At 36.8% G+C, this 20771-nt stretch overlaps 2 protein-coding genes across 2 annotated transcripts in view; one reads left to right on the top strand and one right to left on the bottom strand.

Moving 5' to 3' along the window:
- The window catches only part of LOC140307794 (anoctamin-1-like), a 57682-nt gene that overhangs the window by 30206 nt on the left and 6705 nt on the right, over window positions 1-20771 (top strand). The window contains exons 10-19 of the mRNA XM_072386806.1: window positions 991-1125; window positions 6204-6364; window positions 6745-6827; window positions 11249-11323; window positions 12722-12790; window positions 12916-13117; window positions 17319-17430; window positions 17532-17589; window positions 18514-18614; window positions 18730-18872. Coding sequence (XP_072242907.1) covers window positions 991-1125; window positions 6204-6364; window positions 6745-6827; window positions 11249-11323; window positions 12722-12790; window positions 12916-13117; window positions 17319-17430; window positions 17532-17589; window positions 18514-18614; window positions 18730-18872 — 1139 coding nt within the window. The remainder of the gene's footprint in view (window positions 1-990; window positions 1126-6203; window positions 6365-6744; window positions 6828-11248; window positions 11324-12721; window positions 12791-12915; window positions 13118-17318; window positions 17431-17531; window positions 17590-18513; window positions 18615-18729; window positions 18873-20771) is intronic.
- Window positions 1-20771, bottom strand: part of wwp2 (WW domain containing E3 ubiquitin protein ligase 2) — a 304365-nt gene that overhangs the window by 276982 nt on the left and 6612 nt on the right. The gene's annotated exons all lie outside the window — the stretch shown is intronic.

Raw genomic sequence — 20771 nt, 5'->3', positions numbered from 1 at the left:
TGATTGATTGATTTTAAAAATTGGATTTATAGTTGGGGCTGCACAGTGGTGTGGTGGTTAGCACTGTTGCCTCACAGTGAGAGGGTTCCAAATTCAATCCCCACCTGGGGCCCTTCTGTGTGGAGTTTGCATGTTCTCCCGGTGTATGTTTGGGTTCTCTCCAGGTACTCCAGCTTCCTCCCACCATCCAAAAAGGTTAGGTTAATTGGTGACTTTAAAATCGTTCTTAGGAGTGAGTGTGATGGTTGTTTGTCTCTGTGTGGCCCTGTGATGGACTGGCAACCTGACCAAGGTGTGCCCTGCCTCTCACCCAATGACCACTGGGATAGGCTCCAGACCCCTGCGACCTGACCAACAGATTAAGTGGGTATAGAAATTGAATGGATGAATGGATTTGTAATTGTGACTTGTTACTTTACCTTTTAATGAAACTCTAACTGGTTTAATGTTACTTCCACTTTCCCTGGCTCCGCGTTTCCCAGATTCGCAAAGAAGTTCTTAGCGAATCTGGGAAACTGGGCCATTGGCATTTGGCCATCACAGTCTTATACTTTTGAAGCCAGAGGTGAGCATACTTGGAGACAAAGGTGGGGCTGGAGAGTGATACTATTAAAAATAATTTCCTTAGAAGCCAAATATCTACTCTACTTAATTGTACTTAATAATCATTTTCTTAATAAAGTATTTTCAGAAGGTCCAAGAGCAGGCTTAGCAGAGAGATTAAAGAAATAAGACCGTTGTGATGTATGAAAAACACTTGCATTTATTTAGTATTTCAAGAGGGATATTGATGCTTTTTGAATGGCAGTCTGGAAACCAGAGGTTTTGGAGCCAGCCCCCAGCTTCACTCAAGGGTATTTTACGCTGTATATATGTATCTCTATTGTGCTGGCTGACTCTTTTTTTCTTTTTGTTTTGATAAGTGATAAGTACAACAGCAATAGTGTTATATTTCATATTTTTTTTTTGCATCTCTTTTCTGTTATGCAGGAAGTATTTTGGTGAGAAGATTGGTCTTTACTTTGCTTGGTTGGGTCTCTACACCCAGATGCTAATTCCTGCCTCTCTCGTGGGGGTCATTGTCTTTCTGTATGGATGTGCTACAGTCGATGACAATATACCAAGGTAAACATACACATGCACACACTATTTAGGAATTGCAGAAATGAATGAGAGTCTGTGAATTATAACTGGGCAACTGCTAATTTATGTAACCACGCTCTGCTGCCATTTAGCTCAATAGAGCTGATGGTACTTTTCATATTTTTGTTAGTTTTTTTAGGTAAGTTACCAAGGTAGTGAACAGAAAATTAACACAGGTCACATAAACTCCACCTTGACTCATAAGGTGCTCTGCAAGCAGAGTAGGGTACCTGAAAAGAGACTCTAACTGGTAGAAAACTTGAACTTTAATACAAGTGAAGGTAAAACAGTATAGGGAGGGAAGTTCAATTCAGTCAGTTTATTTATGTAACATAAAATCACAGAAAATGTCATCTCAAGGCACTTCAAAGATACGGTCCAATTCAAGCCAATTAATTGTAATACAGTCATAATCTTTAAAAAATATTTGAATCTAATTCCTTAAAATCCCTAAAATCCTTAAAATTAGACCAATTCAGACAGATCCAATTGAAAAAAAGTTGAAAAAAGTTGTTTAGCTAAGGAAATCAACAGATTGCTTTTAAGCCTGTGGGTGTCTGCTTCGCGGACATTTACTGGCAGCTGGTTCCACAGAGAGGGGCCTGATAACTGAAGGCTCTGCCTCCCATTCTGCTTTTAGGGGCCTGATAACTGAAGGCTCTGCCTCCCATTCTGCTTTTAGGGGCCTGATAACTGAAGGCTCTGCCTCCCATTCTGCTTTTAGGGGCCTGATAACTGAAGGCTCTGCCTCCCATTCTGCTTTTAGGGGCCTGATAACTGAAGGCTCTGCCTCCCATTCTGCTTTTAGGGGCCTGATAACTGAAGGCTCTGCCTCCCATTCTGCTTTTAGAAACTCTGGGAACCACAAGGAAACCTGCAGCCTGAGAGCAAAGTGCTCTGTTGGGAAAATGTAAAATTATAAGATCTTTAAGATATGATGGAGCTCGGTCATTAAGAGCTTTATATGTGAGGAAAATAATCTTAAATTCTATTCTGAATTTAACAGGGAGCCAATGAAGAGAAGCTAAAACTGGAGAAATATGATCTCTGCTGTTAGTTCTCATCAGAACTCTGGCTGCTTCAGGAAAGGTGCTGATTAAAGAACAGGGAGAGATTAAAAGTCCTGTGGTGTACTTTTCCATGTTTTATTGCTTATCGGCGATCATAAAATGATGTCTTGTTATCTTAGATATCACTCAAAACTGAATAAAAAAGGTTTGTACATGTTATCATATTTTTATTAAATTTTTTTTTCTATAGCCTTTTCACTAATACGTCACAATGAGTTAAATATAGGATTTCTTTTTATGGTCATATTCTCCAGGCAGTGTGCTGCCATGGGAACCAGACCATGCACATTATCCACCACAAGCATTTTAAAAGTGGACGGTATCATTCTATAAGGAGCCCCCCAGCTCCTGGTGCAGGTCATGGTCATCTCCCACCTTGACTACTGCAATGCTCTCCTAACTGGTCTCCTAACTGGTCTCCTAAATGGTTTCCTAACTGGTCTCCTAACTGGTTTCCTAACTGCTCTCCTAACTGGTTTCCTAACTGGTTTCCTAACTGCTCTCCTAACTGGTTTCCTAACTGGTTTCCTAACTGCTGTCCTAACTGGTCTCCAGCCTGTGAAACCTCTGCAGATGGTCCAGAACGCGGCGGTGCGTCTGGTCTTGGATCAGCCTAAAAGAACACGTCCCCCCCTCTGTTCATTGAGCTCCTCTGGCTGCCCTTAGCCACCTGCATCAGATTCAAGTCCCTGATGTTAGCTACAAAGTGCTTAATGGAACGGCTCCCATCTACTTGAATGCTCTTGCAAAGGCTTCTGTCCCAACTGGGTCCCTCCGTTGGTCCCAGGATTGTCGTCTAGCAGCTCCTACACCACGCCTAAGACAATCCAAACTCTGTTCATGTGTCGTCCCACGATGGTGGAATGAGCTACCGAGCGCTACCAGAACAGGGGCGTCCCTGTCTATCTTCAAGAAGCTCCTGAAAACCCAGCTCTTCAGAGAGCATCTCCTGTCCCAGCACTTACCTTGCACTTCCCTCCCCCCTCTATCTCTGCACTTTATCTTTCTGCACTTCCTTCTATGCCTGCACCCTATCTCTACTCTGTCCCCTCTGACAGAGTCGGACTCCTGGGTTCCTTCTATGTAGCTTATTGTTAGCTTTTTATAGAGCTGTTATATCTTCATTTGTAAGTCGTTTTGGATAAAACCGTCTGCTAAATACATAAACATAAACAGAGATGTTTTAAAGAAAATATTCTTATGTGAGGGCAAGTTTACCCAAAAGACCCAGCAATCTTGGATCAGTTGATATAGTTTGTTTTTCCTCAACAGCCACACAGTCAAGATAAGGTTTAGATTTGTTCACTACACTTCATTGATGACAGTTTTATGAACAAGAACTAGTGCATTACTGACTAAAGCTGAAAGTCGATATTGTTCCAACACTAAAATGGCTCAAGTCTAAACCTCAAGCTGTGAGTCAAACTGTTTCAAATATCTGTGTTGGCATTAGACACACAAACAGATTTTAGAACAAACATCATGGTTAGTGAGTGAAAAAGTAGCTAAGGGGACTGACAGTACTTTGTGTTGATACGTTTATACACAAGACAACCAAACATATCCATTTGGTGCTTCTTCAGTCACTCTGAAACACTGAGTTACTCACACAAGCAGGTACTGAGCTGATGACATCCTGTTGAATCTTCATTGTGACGGTTCAACGTCGTTCGTTCACTCAATTTGATATTCTGGATCTGATTCTGGCTCCAACATGAATGGCTAGATCTCACGTGTTGTCATACTTGAAAATATAACATGTTTCTCAAAGTGTTTTCTTGTTTATGTGTTGTTGTAGCATTCCTAGCAACTGGAGTAGTGCATGTTCATGAGTCACTGTCATCCTATTCCCCACCCCCTCATCAAACCATTCAGAAATTTGGCCAATCAAAAGACATCTTAGCCAAATCCACTCGTTCTCAGCTCTCTATCTTTCTGAACCTAATTTAACCTAATCTTACTCTCTTTCTAATTACAAACTATTTGTAGTTATGAAGTATGCAGAATTATTCTAGAGGTACCCAAGATTAAGAATTAAATGACTGGATATGAGCATGCCATGTTCACATTAAGATTAGGGACAAGTGAAGAGAAAAGAAATATACACTAGGATCTTCTTGCATGTAGTAAAACCTAGAGCTAGAAGTTTTTTTAACTGGTACAGCCTATTTGATTTCTGTAAACATTTTGATGAATTAATATATATATTTGTGAAATTGTTTTGATCAGATTATAATAGGTTTTTCAAAACATCAAAGAGGTATGAATGAAATTCACAAGAACAAATCTACACAAACATACCCCAAGTAGTTTCTAGTCTATTTTGTCTATTTTATCAAATTCAACGCGGTGAGAGTGGGCATCAAGCTGGACAAAGCCAAATAATTACTCATTTAAAAATGCTGGTTAAATACCAGTTTCCAAAAGTCCCCACTGGGTGACAGGCTGCAACACAACTGGAGAGCTAAGCTCCGCTAGAACTGCCTTGGCCTCCCCCTCCGGCATATAGATTTCTAGAGAGGTGACAAATGTGGATATCTCATTATGACAAAGAAATCTTTGTTGAATAACACAAATCTCACGGATATAATGTGCACCCCAGTCTGAACACATCTGGGGCCAATATTCACCTACAGTCATAGCTTCACCTAGTAGCAAGAGATTGTCCATCAAATCTGAAAAATACCATCCAATTGACATGGAATTTATATAGCATGCAGTACAAATAACAGGCTCACATGTATCAAATTGAAATGGTCTTTTTCTAACACTCTGTGGGAGAAATCATAAGTTGACTTTCAGTTATTTGGCATGATGTATGACGGGGGTCCATGCGAACGATTGCCCATGTATCAGCTATAAAAGCCCTCAAACATAGCCTTCTGTCACACCTCAAAATGTAGGTATAGTCTGTCAAGAAACGTAGCAGTAGTTTAGAGTCCTGGTAAACTTCCAATAGTTCTGTCAGAGAATTTGAGTCTCAGGGCAGCTGTCTCTTCATGTAATCCCAGACTAGCCCAGTGGTGATAAGGTCACTGACCAAGCAATTGAATCTGTTTCCTAACTCCTTGTCTGTCTAGCTGCTGAAAATAAATCTATATGATATGCTGTGATACAAGGTGAATTAAGATTTTTGTTTTAAATTCAATTTAAAGTCTGATATTTACAAGTGTATTTTCTTGTGTAAACTAAGAGGGTGAAAGGTAAAGATCATATAAAGAAATGAAAACAATGAAAAACGAGAAGAGAAAATTGAAATGGTAGGAGACAAAAAGGTTTGACAAATGAATTGAGAAAGTTTTGCCTCCTGTCCTTTTTACTACCTGCTTCTCATCATCTACATGATATATGACTTCCTGCAGTACACTTTTGTATCCATGCAGACAGTCACAGCATACGTGCAGCGGAAGTGTTCATAACAATAATACAAGCCAGACCCTCTGTCTGTCCCACCACATCCATCAGTGTGCACAGTGTCAGGAAATTCCTGCTTCAGGGAGACTGTATAATGGACATTATAAAAAACAGTTCAGGAAGAACAAGTATAATAAATTTCCCAAGACGCCAACAAAATAGTTAACTACATTATATTTACATTATATCATTACATCATTATTACATTATATAAATCTCTCTCTCTATATATATATATATATATATATATATATATATATATAGAGAGAGATATTAATTATATTAAAAAGATTTAAAAGAAATGTAAAGATCAACGTTTTTCCATTGGTGTCATTTTCTTATATTTTCTTTGAACATTTCCTGGGCATTTCTTTTGACCTGCGAAAGCTTAATCTTGATATAATGAAATGTTCCTGTAAGAATCACATGACAAATCATATCAGGAGAAGTCCTGACAATTGTTAAGAAAGCCTCCAGGAAATAACTGATATATGTGAAGACAAAGAAAGACCTTTAGACTGATAGGAATGCAACTGTTTGTGTATGTGTCTTTCTATGTATGTGTGTGAATTCTAGCATGGAGATCTGCCATCCAAAGAACAACATCACCATGTGTCCTCTATGTGACAGAGTGTGTAGCTACTGGAAACTTAGTACATCATGTGGAACTGCTCGTGCCAGTCACCTGTTCGACAACCCTGCCACTGTTTTCTTCTCTGTATTTATGGCTTTGTGGGGTGAGTAAGAATACACCTCCACCTATGTATTATCTAATACACAAAATATTATTACATGCCACTTCATGAAGTCTGCAGAGTTAAACTTTGTGGCTACAATATTTGACACATTATTGAACAATATTCCCATTAGTCACTCATGCTATATCTGCCAAGCTTTCCATTCTAGCACCCCTTGTATGATGTAACAGCACAAATGTGAATAAAAAAGAAAACACACAATAAGAACATTATAGTCACTGTCAGCTTGAATTAAATTTGCTCTTTGCTCTTACTGCTCCTAACTTTTATTAACATCATACATCTTCTTTTATATACCTCTACCTGCTGCAATTTATAGATAGATGCAATTGTCTGTTTATATTGTCATTGATTCAAAGCTGCCATGTTCATGGAGCACTGGAAGAGGAGACAGATGAGACTGAACTATGAATGGGACCTAACTGGGTTTGAAGATGAGGAGGTGAGTAGTACCAATCTTATGACAATAAGCATGACTGTGAAATTGAAGACCTACAAGTGTCTAAAAGATATAATATATTTATATACACACAGATAGACATAGCCCCTATTCCAAAAAAAGTTGTGACAAGGCTGTGTGAAATGTAAATAAAAAAAAGAATAGCAACAGGACAAAGAAAAAATATCAAACGTAGAAATGTAAAAAGAGATACATTTCACTGTTTCATAAAAAAACATTAGCTCATCTTCAATTTGAAAATGTAGGTGTTACTAAAAAGAAACTGCTGGAGGAACATGTTGCAACTAATCAGTTTAATTGGCAACAGGACAGTAACATCACTGGGTATAAAAAGAACACCTTAGAGAGGTAGAGTCACAGAGGTAAAGATCGACAGATGTTCAACAATCTGGCAAAAAACTGTCTACAAATTGAGGAGCAATTTCAGACTAATATTCCTCAGTTTAAATCACAAAGACTTATTATTCCAAACAGGATGAAGCTCTTTACCATGATCATAAATCTCTGCTGTGTTCTCTGGACTAAAGCTCACTTATAATGGACTGAGGCAAAGTGGGAAACTGCTCTGTTTCTGAGGCTTTAGTGCTTAGGGAACTGGAAACTGGAACTGGAAAGGCTTCAACGCTGAAAGATATATACAAGTTTTAGAGCAACATATGCTCCTATCCAGACAATGTCTTCTTCAGGAAAGGCCTTGTGTATATCAGCAGGACGAAGTTAAACCTCACCCTGCATCTATTCTAACAGCTTGGCTTCGTAGTAGAAGAGTGTGGGTGCTGGACTGACCTGCCTGCAGTCTAGACCTTTCACCAACTGAAAACATTTGAAATACAATAAAGAAAACCCAGGAATCATATATCAGACAGGAATGGGACAACATTCAGTCAACATTCCTCTCCCAAAGGTCCAGCAGCTGGTCTTCTCAGTTCCAGATGTTGTTGATAGAAGAGGGGATGCTACACAGTGGGAAACATGGACCTGTCCCAACCTTTATGCAATGTGTTGCTGCCATCAGATTCAAGATGAGCTGATATTTTGTTTGTTTTTATTTTATTTAATTGTTATCTTTCTTTTTTATATTCTTTGCAGGAAGCTCTTAAGGTTTGACTAAATTTCTTTTACTCGTTGAACTTCTCTCTTTAGTCTTCAATGAATTGCTTCTCTGCTGCTACTGCACAATGCTGGCCATAACAAATCACAAAAGATTTATGTCTTTCTGTCTTTTCTACTTACACCATTCACAGCATAAATGCAATACATCAAATTAGCTATCCAAACATCAGAACTACAGTGAGATAAAGCAACATACTCAGCTACACGTAAAAAAGCTAAAAATAACTACTGTATAAAATGCAACTATTTTAGAATTATATCAACCAGTCTAGACACACTACCTCACAAAGACTTGTTGAATCAATATTGAATTTCTACTTAAAGAAATATGTTAAGTGAAATATTTTTTTAAAGACTAATAACTAATAACTAGCTATTTGATATATATAAATTCATTACAGATTTATTCACCTTTAATTCAAATAGTTAATCACTAATCAGCTTAGCTTAATTTACACTTACAAAGTGATATACAAAAATGGACAATGCTCATAAAATGTTTCATAATCCAGCTGCGAAATATGGTTTACAAATTATGTATTTGTGTATATACCATGCATACATAAACACAAGAACAATATCTGCTGAGACTGTGTATGTGTTACACATGGCAAGCCTGCTCACAATCCAAATTCCAATTTATATTACAATTTTTATATGACCAATAATTATCTTTGGGTTTGATTCACATCAGGGAATTGGCTAAATATTGATGCTTTTGCCTCACTCTAACAGTTATGGAACCTGGAATGAATGCAATAAAGCTAGATTTAAAAAAAGTTAAATGGTAAGGCATACCAAACAATAATGTTTTGTCTTACTTAACAACACACAGCCTCAAAAATGGGGTGGAATCATTATACTTGGAAAAGAAAGAAACTGATTTTGGATTACTATTGTCGGCATTACACATAGAACCATCAGATGTTTCAATTTATTTTGAATAGACACTTAAACAATAGGCAACTAAAACCACAATTATTTTCGTAGATGCTGAAATCCCAGGTTTCATAAACTGTAGCTTTTATTACTGCTATCAGTTTTTACCATCAGATGTTACTTCTCTTAAGGAGCTGCAATTATTTCCTGTGACTCCTCTCCTTCAGTTCCCTTTTACTCTAGCATTGAGTGTTGTAGTAATTGTCTTACAATATGTTTGTCTAAAATTCTGACAGTAAAATACCAAAAGTGGTTTGGCGGTGAGTATTTTCATCAACTCTAACCCTTTCAGTGAAAACAGTATGTACAGTCTGTATGTGTGTGTGTGTGTGTGTGTGTGTGCATTCAGAGTTGAGATGGAGTAAATATTTTAAAGTACTAGACGTTTTGAGTGGTTTATGTGTTCTGTGCGTGTATATTTGTGATGAGTAATGGATAACACCTAAATTAACCCTCTGCTTATGACCTCACATTCAGTTCTCCAAATATTCTTCCGTTAACTTTTGTCCAGTTAACAATTTGGCTCTGTCTGTCAGGGCTCTGAAGTCTTTATGTAAGCTCCCACCTCTTCTTGGGGCCTTTAACTTTTAACGTCAGAGTGGTAACATACTTGTTTTGACTTTTCCTCCATTCACTGCTCCTGTTAGGTCTATGTCTATTATCTACAATCGATGGTCATTGTCTTTTTGTACTCCTTCCTTTGATTCAAATCTAACGTTCAAAAAGTGGAAGAGTTCCTTTTTCCTTTCCCCAAGTTTTTTACTCGTATGAGATGTTTTTTTCGCACTACTGATTTAAAATACTTTTGGTCAGTTAATGCACATTCATCTGAAAGGGAAAACATTGAGTGGTGGAAATCTTAATTTCTTAATCTACTCATTTAGTGTAAATAACAATACATTTTTTATTCCAGTTCCAACTGGGAAGCCAGGGGGTTAGCCAATCATCACTGAGAGTATCAAATACCTTGTGATGCATTAGTTTTTTTCTTATTATCTCTGGTTAGGGCCCTCACATTTAATTTTCTGTAAACTTTATTCCTCTCCTCATCTTGTCTCCTTGAGTCAGAAAGACCAGATGTGTACAATCAGTGTTAATGTTAGATAAACCTATTTTTGCCAGGTGGGATGTGGTGACTCAACACCGTAAGGAGACATGTTTTTTTTTCTATGACTCGCATGACAAAGAACATAAATTAATGAAGAGGAGACTGAATCTGAAACCTGTCTGTTACAAAATGTAAAAAAGCTTTTCAACCCCACTCTGAGAACTCACTGACACAAATTTCAACTAATTTATAAAATTACTCATCAACTATGGCAATGTTGTCTGAAAAATATGGAAAATTGTTTTTCATCAAAGGAATTAGCTCATGTAAATCTTCAGATTACTGAAAGTTATATCTTAATTTTCAGAAAAAGATGCTGATTTTTACAAATGGACAATAATAAGCAATGGTCAAGCCTCTGTAAAAGAGTGTTCATTGAAATAATTGGATAAAATATACTAAACCCCCTTACAAAGCCCTGATAATCTTAAGATGGATAACCAGGATAATTGGAGCCTACGTGACCCCTTGCCAAGGCTAAGACATAAGGTAGCTTCTGAGAGTCTCCTAGAATATGTGAAAGCAGCAATACATACTTTGCCTACTATCACTGAGACACCAATAAGCTGATGTACTACACAGCTACAGTCGTCCTGAAGATGCTTATTTAAAAGATGAACAACACAAGAAGCAGAAAGGGGTAGGGTAGACTAAGGTTGAGGGCCAGGCAAGGATCAAGGCAACACGGATGGAGATTAGGGACCTATCATAGCTTCAGAAAGGTGCAATGAAGCGGTAACTCCCAAGAAATACAAACTGTCCATACCTGAGGCACTGGATACTGGCAAACTGCTATTCACAGCCCTAGCTACCCACCAGAGAGGGTACACTAGAGAAGATGAAGTCTGAAGAAGAAATAGGATGTTCTCCACTGAACCATATTAAGTGCACACTCAGTGGCAGGGCAGTGCTATTTAGAAATACACATGACAAGGTTAGCCCTTATAGCTCTCAGAGATTGGTGAAACAACCTAACACAGTCCCACATAAACTACCTGACTGTCAAATATTAATTTGTTTGGTGTTGTTTTGGTGTTTTGCTTTCTTCTATTTTTCCCTCATTTGTCTGTTGACTGTTATATGATTTGTATATTTTGTATCAACGCTTTAGAGATAAGGTTCTTGAGCAGAGTAATCTCTTCAACCACTGGTATACATCTGGTAATTCTGCTGTAGCTCAGTTTCATAATGTGTTTCACTTGAAAATGTTCAGCGTTTTTTTCTTTTTATGTCACCATTACAGGACCATCCCAGGGCTGAATATGAATTCAGAGTAATGCAGAAATCTCTGAAGAAGGAACAAAAGAAACAGCACAAGGTAATTTTAGAGCAGACAGTACGGAAACTACTTGATTTTAACATTTTACAGCAGTTTTTGTAACACTCTAGTTGCTTTTTTAATCTTTACAGTATTCAACATGTGCTTTAGATCATGCACAAGGAATGTTTTGGACCTGTAAAAGGAAAGCAAATGTAGATAATAAAGGTTGAATATTGTAAGGAACCTTTTTGCTTTTTGATGTGGTATGGTTCCTGACCCCTCCCAGAATACCACTCGTTTATGGCAATGTAGTATATTACCATCTCATAAGATCTATTCAAACGCTCTCTCTCATCACTTGCATCTCTCATTTCTCACATTACTACTCTTCCTGGATGCAGTGAGGATGCCCAAAGAAACTTAGAAATCGTCATCCATTTTCTATATTCACTCTAATCCAATTCAGGCTTGCGAAGGGCTTGAGTCTATGAAGCTACCATTGGGCGAGTGACAGGGTATAGATCTCCAGTCCATCCTTGGGCCAACAACAATGCATCACATTTCTAAAGTCAATTTAGAATCACCAGTTAACATAACATGGTAATTTTTGATTCAGGAACCTTCTTACTGTGAGGTGACAGTGCTAACCACCACAACAATTTATAATAACTACACACTTTTAAGCATTAGTTAAGCACCAATAAATAGTGAATTCATCATAAAGCATTCATACATTAGCAATCATGAGTGTGTGGTTTATAAACACAGCAATAAATGTTTTTCTCCTCATTAATAAGCACATCAGTTAAATGTTGGTAAATACTGAATTAATTATTTTTAAAGCATTGTTCCTGCAGTAATAACCACGAGTATATATTTTATAAACACAGTTATGAATATTTTACTCTTCATTAAAAGGTAAATCTATAACATGCTTAAAAAGATTGTATTTTCATACTTTATGAGTGATGGATTGAACGTTAAATTAAGTGTTAAGTGTTAAGTCATTTACAATCCAGTTATTTAAGAATAGTCAGAAAATGGGAATTGACAGGGGTGCATAAGATCATTGAGACATGTACGAATGGGTAGAGAGTATGTTAATAAATGCTTTATAAAAACTAAAGTTTAAAAGAAAGTTTCTTTCTCAATATATGTCCTATAAACACTTATTAATACAGAAATAACAATGGAAACCTGGCTGATATCCTCTTAAATCGTTTGAGACATACATAGAGATGGGTGAAAGTAACACTTTCTGGTTGAGAAACACTGGTTGCTATTAGAGCAATATGAGCTTTCTAACAATTTGACAATTTGCAAATGTAATCATCTGTACTCTGTTTAACCCTTCTCAGGTAATAACAGATAAACATGCATATCCAATACATTTGCAATACATTTTCCTAAATTTTTATGTAGCTATGACATAATTTATCTCTTTGTTTGTTTTAGATGGAAAAGCTCACCTGTCAAGACCGGCTCCCTGCCTACATTACAAATATAGTCACAATGCTCTTGATGGTAAGAAAAACATTAATTGTCAACATATATGGCAATTCACAGATTCTGAAAAGTTGGGACAATCATTTACTGACACAATCGTTCTCTCCTTTTTGTAATTTATCAAAAAACTTTTTGACTGTCAGATTGGTGTTACATTTGCCATTGTGTTTGGTGTGATCCTGTACCGAATCTCCACCAAAGCCGCTCTTCATATGAGCTCCAGTCCAATGACTAGGAACCACGTACAATTGACAGTTAAAACTACCGCAGCCATCATAAACCTTGTGGTTATCCTCATTCTGGATGAGGTATATGGAGCTTTGGCCCGATGGCTCACTGTGCTAGGTAAGTTTGAAAAAAAAAAATAGAACAGTTAACCATGTTATTGATAACAGACAGCAGGACGGTCTCTGTGAGCTCTAAGTTTGCTCAGCATTTTTCTTATACTGCTTTTGCTGTATACATCTGTTACAACATTGGAATGCACATGCTGTATTATAATCTTAACCTAAGCCCTAACCCTTAATGCCTTTGTGAATAAAACCATTTGTAGACTGCAAAGTTGAGCTAAAAAATTAAATTCAACACTCACAAACTGAAAGTATCCAACAAGTATAGTTGTCATTTACCCTGGGAAAACACAATGGTTCAATTTACCAAAATTGATAAATTACAACTATTAGTTCAACAAAATTAGTCTATCTATCTATCTATCTATCTATCTATCTATCTATCTATCTATCTATCTATCTATCTATCTATCTATCTATCTATCTATCTATCTATCTATCTATCTATCTATCTATCTATCTATCTATCTATCTATCTATCTATCTATCTATCTATCTATCTATCTATCTATCATGAAGTTGAAAGTCAACAGGGTAGGGAGACAGGAAATGTGTATAAAAACAGAAAAACCTGGAAGCAAACTCTAGCAGAGCAATGTGAGAGATGTGTCGTCAGGGATGAAAAATATCACAAGCTTTAAGGTAAAAGACGATCAGACTGATGGATGTCTGGACAGAGCCAATGATCTGAACATATATTTCAATAGGTTCAAACCAGATCAATACTCAGCATGCTCCTTCCCTGCCTTCAGCAACACAGACCTCACACTTGTATCCACATCCTCTCTGTCACACCTACTTAATGTCACCCTCCACCTCAGTCATGGATCTTAACACAGCCTCACCAACACCTCCACCACATCAGGAAACACTTACTCCTCTTCTGCCTTCAGCCTGTCTGCCTCCAAAAATCAGGTGAAGGAGCAGCTGGAGAGACTGAACCAGAACAAGGCTGCAGCCCCAGGGTTCTGAAGACCCTTGCAGAACAGCTATGTGGGATTTTACATCACCTATTCAACCTTAGCCTTAGTCAGGAAAAAGTTAAAGTGCTGTGGAAGACATCCTGCCTTATACCTAAAAAATCTCAGGCATCTACCCTCAGGCAACTACAGACCAGCTGACCTAACATCCCACATCATGAAAGTCCTGTCCTGTGTTATGGGCACACCTAAGTAGGCAAGTGAATACCTTTCAGGACCCCCTAAACTTTGTTTAGTGTTCTGGGGTTGAAGATGCAATCATCTACCTGCTTAAGCGAGTCTCATCTGGACCGAGTAGACACCACTGTGAGAATCATGTTCTTTGATTTCCCCTGTGGTTTTAATACAATTCAGCCTGCACTGTTATGAAAGAAGCTGGAGGAAATCCAAGTGGATATCTATACAACCACCTGGATTATTGACTACCTGACAAACAGACCACAGTATGTGAGACGGGTTGTGTGTCTAAGAAGGTGGTCAGCAGCACAGGAGCACTGCAGGGGCTTGCTTTCACCATTTCTCTTCACTCTGTACACCTCAGACTTCCAGTACAACTCAGAGTCCTGTCATCTCCAGAAATCCTCAGATGGCCTTGCAGTTGTTTGGTGTATCAGTGATGGACAAAAGGCTGAGTACAGAGAACTGGTCGACCACTTTCTGTTACGGTTTGTGCATGATGGAGAAATGAGGACCCAACTGTAGATCAACTGACTGGAGCTAGAAGGAAACTGTACTTGAAGTTTATTTAAGAAACTTGAACTTGAAAAAATGCAGCTGAGTTGGAAAACCATTAAAATAAACTATGAAAATAACAAAACTTTTATTTTTTCCTTGTCCTGTCCATAATCATGGCAGCAGGACTGTAATTTAAATACCATGTTATGCCAAACACATTTGTTTTGCCAAGTAAGCTTTGTAAAACTTCCCTTAATTCCCAAGTACTGCTTATTTATTTATTTTTGTTACAGTACTTTACATGTAATAGTACTGAACCTGACAGGGCGACAGGGAAAGAGGGAGAGCAAAGGAAAAGAGAAATGAGACAGAAATTAAATGATCAGAGAAGACAATGAAAAACAAGACAAAACCTAACCCTGTAACTGTAGAAACCAAACAGAAAAATCCTACCTTCTCTGTGCGGAAACCAGGCGGAGAACCATCAGGAGCACCTGGACATAGATAAACAGAGAGGGGAAAAAAACACAAGCTGAAACAACACATGAATAAAGTATTTTTCTATTCTATTCTATTCTATTTCTATGAGAAATAATGAGATTTCAATGTGCATATGTGTAAGAAGTATTTTTGAGATGAGTATCGATGTGACAGTAAAGTATTGGTGACACAAATGTAAACATGGTGAGCAAGAATTATATAAATAAATTCTAACCTTAATCTATGAAAGTATAACATATAACTAGCAATTAACAAGTGATATTGTGTGGTATCTTGCAAGAGAGGCATCTCCTTTTCAGTAAACAAATTGGCAGTGTGCTTATGTACATAGACACTACAGGTGAATGACACTATAATCCAGTGGTACATTATTTTGACATGCTCAATGATAGACTGCTGCAATTTAATTGAATTCAGTTTTATTTACAAAGCAACTGATCACAACAAATGTCATCACAAGGCACTTTGAAGAATTGGCTATCTAGAGTAACTTTATTGCTCACCAGTTTCTTCCTGAGGTGCTCAGGTTTAAAGACAACGGTTGTCTGAATTTAGAAGCAGAACGTTCTGAGTCATCCAGATCTTTAAGACAGGCTTGTAGTTTGACCAACCTTTTGGGTTCATCTGGTTTCATAGATAAGTACAGCTGAGTATCATCAGCATAGCAATGGAAGTTTATGCCATGCTGTCTAATAATGTTACCTAATGGAAGCATGTATAAAGTGAAAGGGTCCAAGCACAGAACCCTGGGGAACTCCAAGACTTACTCTGGTGTGTGAGGAAGATTCTTCATTTAGAACAAACTGAAAGAACAAACTGAAATCTATCAGACAAATATGTCTTAAAGCAGCGTAATGCAGTTCCTGTTGTCTGTTGTATTTGCACATAGCAGTTGAAAATTATAAAGGAATTAACTCTTTAAATTTGGTTACAGCATTCTCTGATACACACCTACAACAATACATTTCTCCTCAGATGCTGTGGAGTCAAGTAATGTAAACTCAAACGCGATCAAAAATGGTCAGATAAAACAAGGTTATGATGGTCTCAGTGCCATATGCCAGCATACAATCAGGAGTATGATTAAGAGAGTGAGAGTGAGGGTGTGTCTGTGTAAAATCCAATTAAATGTAATGTAGAATTAAATTTCATTTTTAGGCTGTCATTTTCAACATCTACATGAATGTTAAAGTCACCAAATACAATCTGTCCTCTTATAATCTGAAGATTCCGTCAGAAAGGATGATACACAACAACAAACAGAAAAAGTGAGAAAAATTAGTCAGAGATTCAAAAGAGCTAAAACTAATCTTGCATCTTGGACTGATTAGTAACCCTGATTTGAAGATAGCTGCTGCTCCTCCTCAAATGATCCTTCAAATAATGTGAACATTTAAATAGCTAGAGTCAGTTGATTCATTGATGCCAAGAACATCAAGATCCTCCTGTGAGAGTAAGGTCCCTGTAGAACAAAATATATCAATGTCTTTATAATCAATCAAATCATTTGCTCCTGTTGTTTATTGATTTATTGAATTAGGGGAGGTTGGAAGCCTCACCGAAGTGTTTAAGACTGCAACTCTGTGTCCTGGTCTCAACCCTGGGTTGTCCTGGTTTTGTGTATTTAATTTTCATTTAAGATCTATAGTTGCAATTAGAGTTTAGTTTAAAATAAGAAAATCCTGTCTTTTACAAGGATGTAATATTTAGGCATAAACTTTGAGTAGCATCACTGTTCACACTTACTGGTATCGTCAATTGGGGAAATTAAAGTGGGATTTTATCATTTTTTTATAATTTTTTATTAGACTAATAATTCTTTATTATTTATTTTGCATACAATGCATAACTAGCATTTGTTTGGGACCTTTAGGCTAAGATAATATTGCAACATTGTCCAGCATTAAGGCTTTGGTGGAAAGATTAAAGACATTTTGGACTGATTTGTCCATTGCCTTATCACCTTTTTCCAACATGATTATATCATGTTTTTAATTGGAAATTGAAAATAAAATCAAGAATACTTCTGATTACTTTTAGAGGTCCCTAAAACAGACAAGAGTTTTGAGGAACGACTCATATTCAAGACCTTCATTCTGAAATTTGTCAACGCTTTTACCCCAATCATCTACATTGCTTTCTTCAGGGGAAGGTTAGTAATTTCACATTTGTCTGTCATTTTCAAGTTTATTTTTCTTTTCTTTTTTTTAACTTTAATAATATGTAGTAATTCTACTCTATTCTTCTATATAGACTGGTAGGCAGACCAGGAAGATACTTGTATGTGTTTGAGTCTTACAGAATGGAAGAGGTAAGGTTTACATTTTAAAACCTTTTAATTACTTACTAATTTTTGCAAATATCAATCCACCATATATCCAATGTTAAATGTACAAATGGAACAAAATACTCTAAACCCCAAAGATAAAGATAGTATTGATTACTGATTTCTTAGTGGTGAAAATATTGAAAGATCTTTCACATTCAGATGAATGCCTGTACGTTTATACATCTGAATAAAGAAATAAAATGCATGTCATCTTACATATTAACACAAAGAAACACATAAATTAGTTAAAGTTCCCATTCAGATGTCTTATTAACTCATTATTTTAGGCTTGATTACTCTGACCTGAATACTCTACACACAATCTTGCAAGTGGTATGAAAATGAAGCTATGGATCTCAATAAAAACCTAAGACTACACAGTGCTTTTTTTCTCCATCACAAACATTCATACACCGGTGGAAACGTGGAGTTCAATGTCTTGCCCAAGGATTTGTGGTCCGGAGAAGCCAGGAGTTGAACCACTGACCTTCTGCACGGATCACTGCTTTCCTCCTGTGCAACAGCTTCCCTCACTTCAACCCATTCCCATTAGCAGGGTTTCAAATACTGATGTCTGGAAGGACTGTTGAACATGTCTTTTGGTGTTAGACCACCACTGGTCTTTAGGATGTAACACCCTAATAGCAACCACTGCAAATGTCATTATGAAGCATTTACTTACAAACAAGTGACATGGTTGATGAAAGGGATAGTGGAGAAATTGCAGAGGTTCGCAGGACTTATACACAGGAGGCTTAAGCTCAAGACTTTGTTGCAACAGCTGTTTTACTGCTGTTTTTTTTATTCTAGGGTAGTTCGCTTTATGATATTTGAAACTCTTACATATGATTATATCATGTGGCTTTGGTCACATTTAGATTTTCTTACTGTGGGACTTATTTACAGTGTGCTCATGGAGGCTGTCTGATGGAGCTGTGTATCCAGCTGAGTATTACCATGTTGGGAAAGCAACTCATTCAGAACAACCTATTTGAGATTGGAATACCGTAAGTACAGTTCAGTCCATCAAGTGAAGAGCCTACACTTAATATATTTCTTGCATCTCTATTCATTTATTTGTGTCTGTGTATTTGTTTATTTGTTTGTGTATGTGTTCCTCAGTAAGCTGAAGAAGCTTATTCGTTACATTCGGTCAGAACAAGGAACTTTTCAAGAAGAGGAGCGACAGAAGAAGTTCCAGAGATATGAAACCGACCACTTTTTGGAACCGTTTGCTGGATTAACACCTGAATATATGGAAATGAGTCAGTACCCCACACCTGATACCCTTACCCACGTAATCTGACTTATTTGTGTTCTGAACCCTGAGCACAACCAGAAACAAAACATTAGCGTTATTATGTGGTTTTGTGCAGATGCTGTCAGTGCAGCTCTTATGTGAGGTAAATTCATAAAATTGCAGCATAATTTTCAAATAACTTTAAGGTAACTTTATTCTTAAATAAAGAATTCGATCAAATCTGAGATGATACATCTTTCAGTTCTCTGAGTAATGTGGTTGAAATCTGAATCAACAGGTCATACAGATTTTTTATTTGCTCTAGGTTCAGTTTGGTTTCAAGGTTTTAGGTTTTGCATCTCAAGTAATTCTCTATACTAAAGCACTTTTTTAAAGACGTTTTCACTTTAGGTTTACTTAGGCTGACATCTGCTCTCTGTCACAGTGAATGAAACAAATTAAAATACTGCACCTATCTTTAATCCTTCCATAGTACCTAAACATGATGGCTCTGACTAATAATAAAATGGTTGCTGCACACTGAATGTCAGGATCTCACCATTTTCATTCATCCTGTGTATACCTTACGTCTATTTTGTTAAAGGATCTTAAACTATTCTTGGCATCTTCAATAAATTCAGTTCTGGATTTTACATTTAATTTTTTATAGTTTTATAGTTAATATTACCTCACAGAAGCTTCTGGCCATCTTCTAGTTTTTGTTGGTAGATGTAAGTTGACACCTTTACATAATACCTAGTCAAAGGTAAGTAATTTATTCATTTGCCTCACTCTTTCTCTTTATATCTCAGGAAATTTGTAAATCTCACAAGATGTGACAAATCTCACAGGATTTGTCATACACATACATAATCAAGAATTAAGGATAAAATTTGAATATAAATATGTTGATCCAAAAAAAATTGGCACAATAATTCCACACAAAATAATAAAATAATAAAAATGCTTCAGTAAAAAAGTGTTGAGTGTAGGGTATAAAAATGTGTAAAAAGTGTAATTTACAAGCAAATGTACAATATTAACAATATTATTGACGTTAGCATTAAGGTGCAAGTGAGTGAGATAGTCCGGTTTAACGGATACAAATGGATACATTTATGTCAGATATGTCCCATTTAAAATTTTGTGTTAATGTTACATGCAAAGTAACAGCCAAATACACATGTTATGTGTTAGATGTACACTCTTTTTCCAAAAAGTTGGAAAGTAAATGAAAATGATTTTTAAGATATGCAATGATTTGAAAATCATCTTTAACCAAGTGTTACTAAAAATACCACAGATATATTGATAAAAATAAAAATAAAAACATTGGGAAATGATGGCCGTAGTAACGCATCATCTACACCAGGGGTGTCAAACTCAACCACTGAAGGGACCAAAGTTAAAATTTTGTACAAAACAGGATTGACATTTTTTCTAAAACTGACTGTTTCATTCAGAAATATGAATTTGAACGGCCAGACTGCAACAACTTTATCCTCAATAAATTGATAGGATTTAAAAAAATTTTTCTTCAACAATAACAAAGTAAAATGAGAATATTTCAAATGCTAACAAGCTGGTGATAACATAGCAGTTTCACTTGCTGTTTTCGATGAAAATAGTTTAGTGGTCTGCCAGGCACTAACACCCACATGGTTAAGTTAAAGAAAATATTAAATTAATACCACAGACATAGTGCTTCTATAAATTTGTAAAAAAGAACAAGTGCATGAAAATGCACATGCATGTACCTAGCATTCACACAGGTCTGTTCTGGTACTTTGACTCGTTGCACCACATATCTGAAGATGACCATAACAGGTTCACTGTAATATTCATATCTAAGAACTCAAGGCTGGCAACACACTTCAACTCATTTCCACTGATTAATCTTTGTTCTCTTTATTTCAAAGTCGCC

This window comes from Leuresthes tenuis, unplaced genomic scaffold, assembly GCF_036924035.1.
Source record: "Leuresthes tenuis unplaced genomic scaffold, fLeuTen1.0.hap1 SCAF_5, whole genome shotgun sequence".
Lineage (NCBI taxonomy): Eukaryota > Metazoa > Chordata > Actinopteri > Atheriniformes > Atherinopsidae > Leuresthes > Leuresthes tenuis.
The sequence above is the reverse complement of the archived record's forward strand: the minus strand, read 5'-3'. Positions and strand labels throughout refer to the sequence as shown.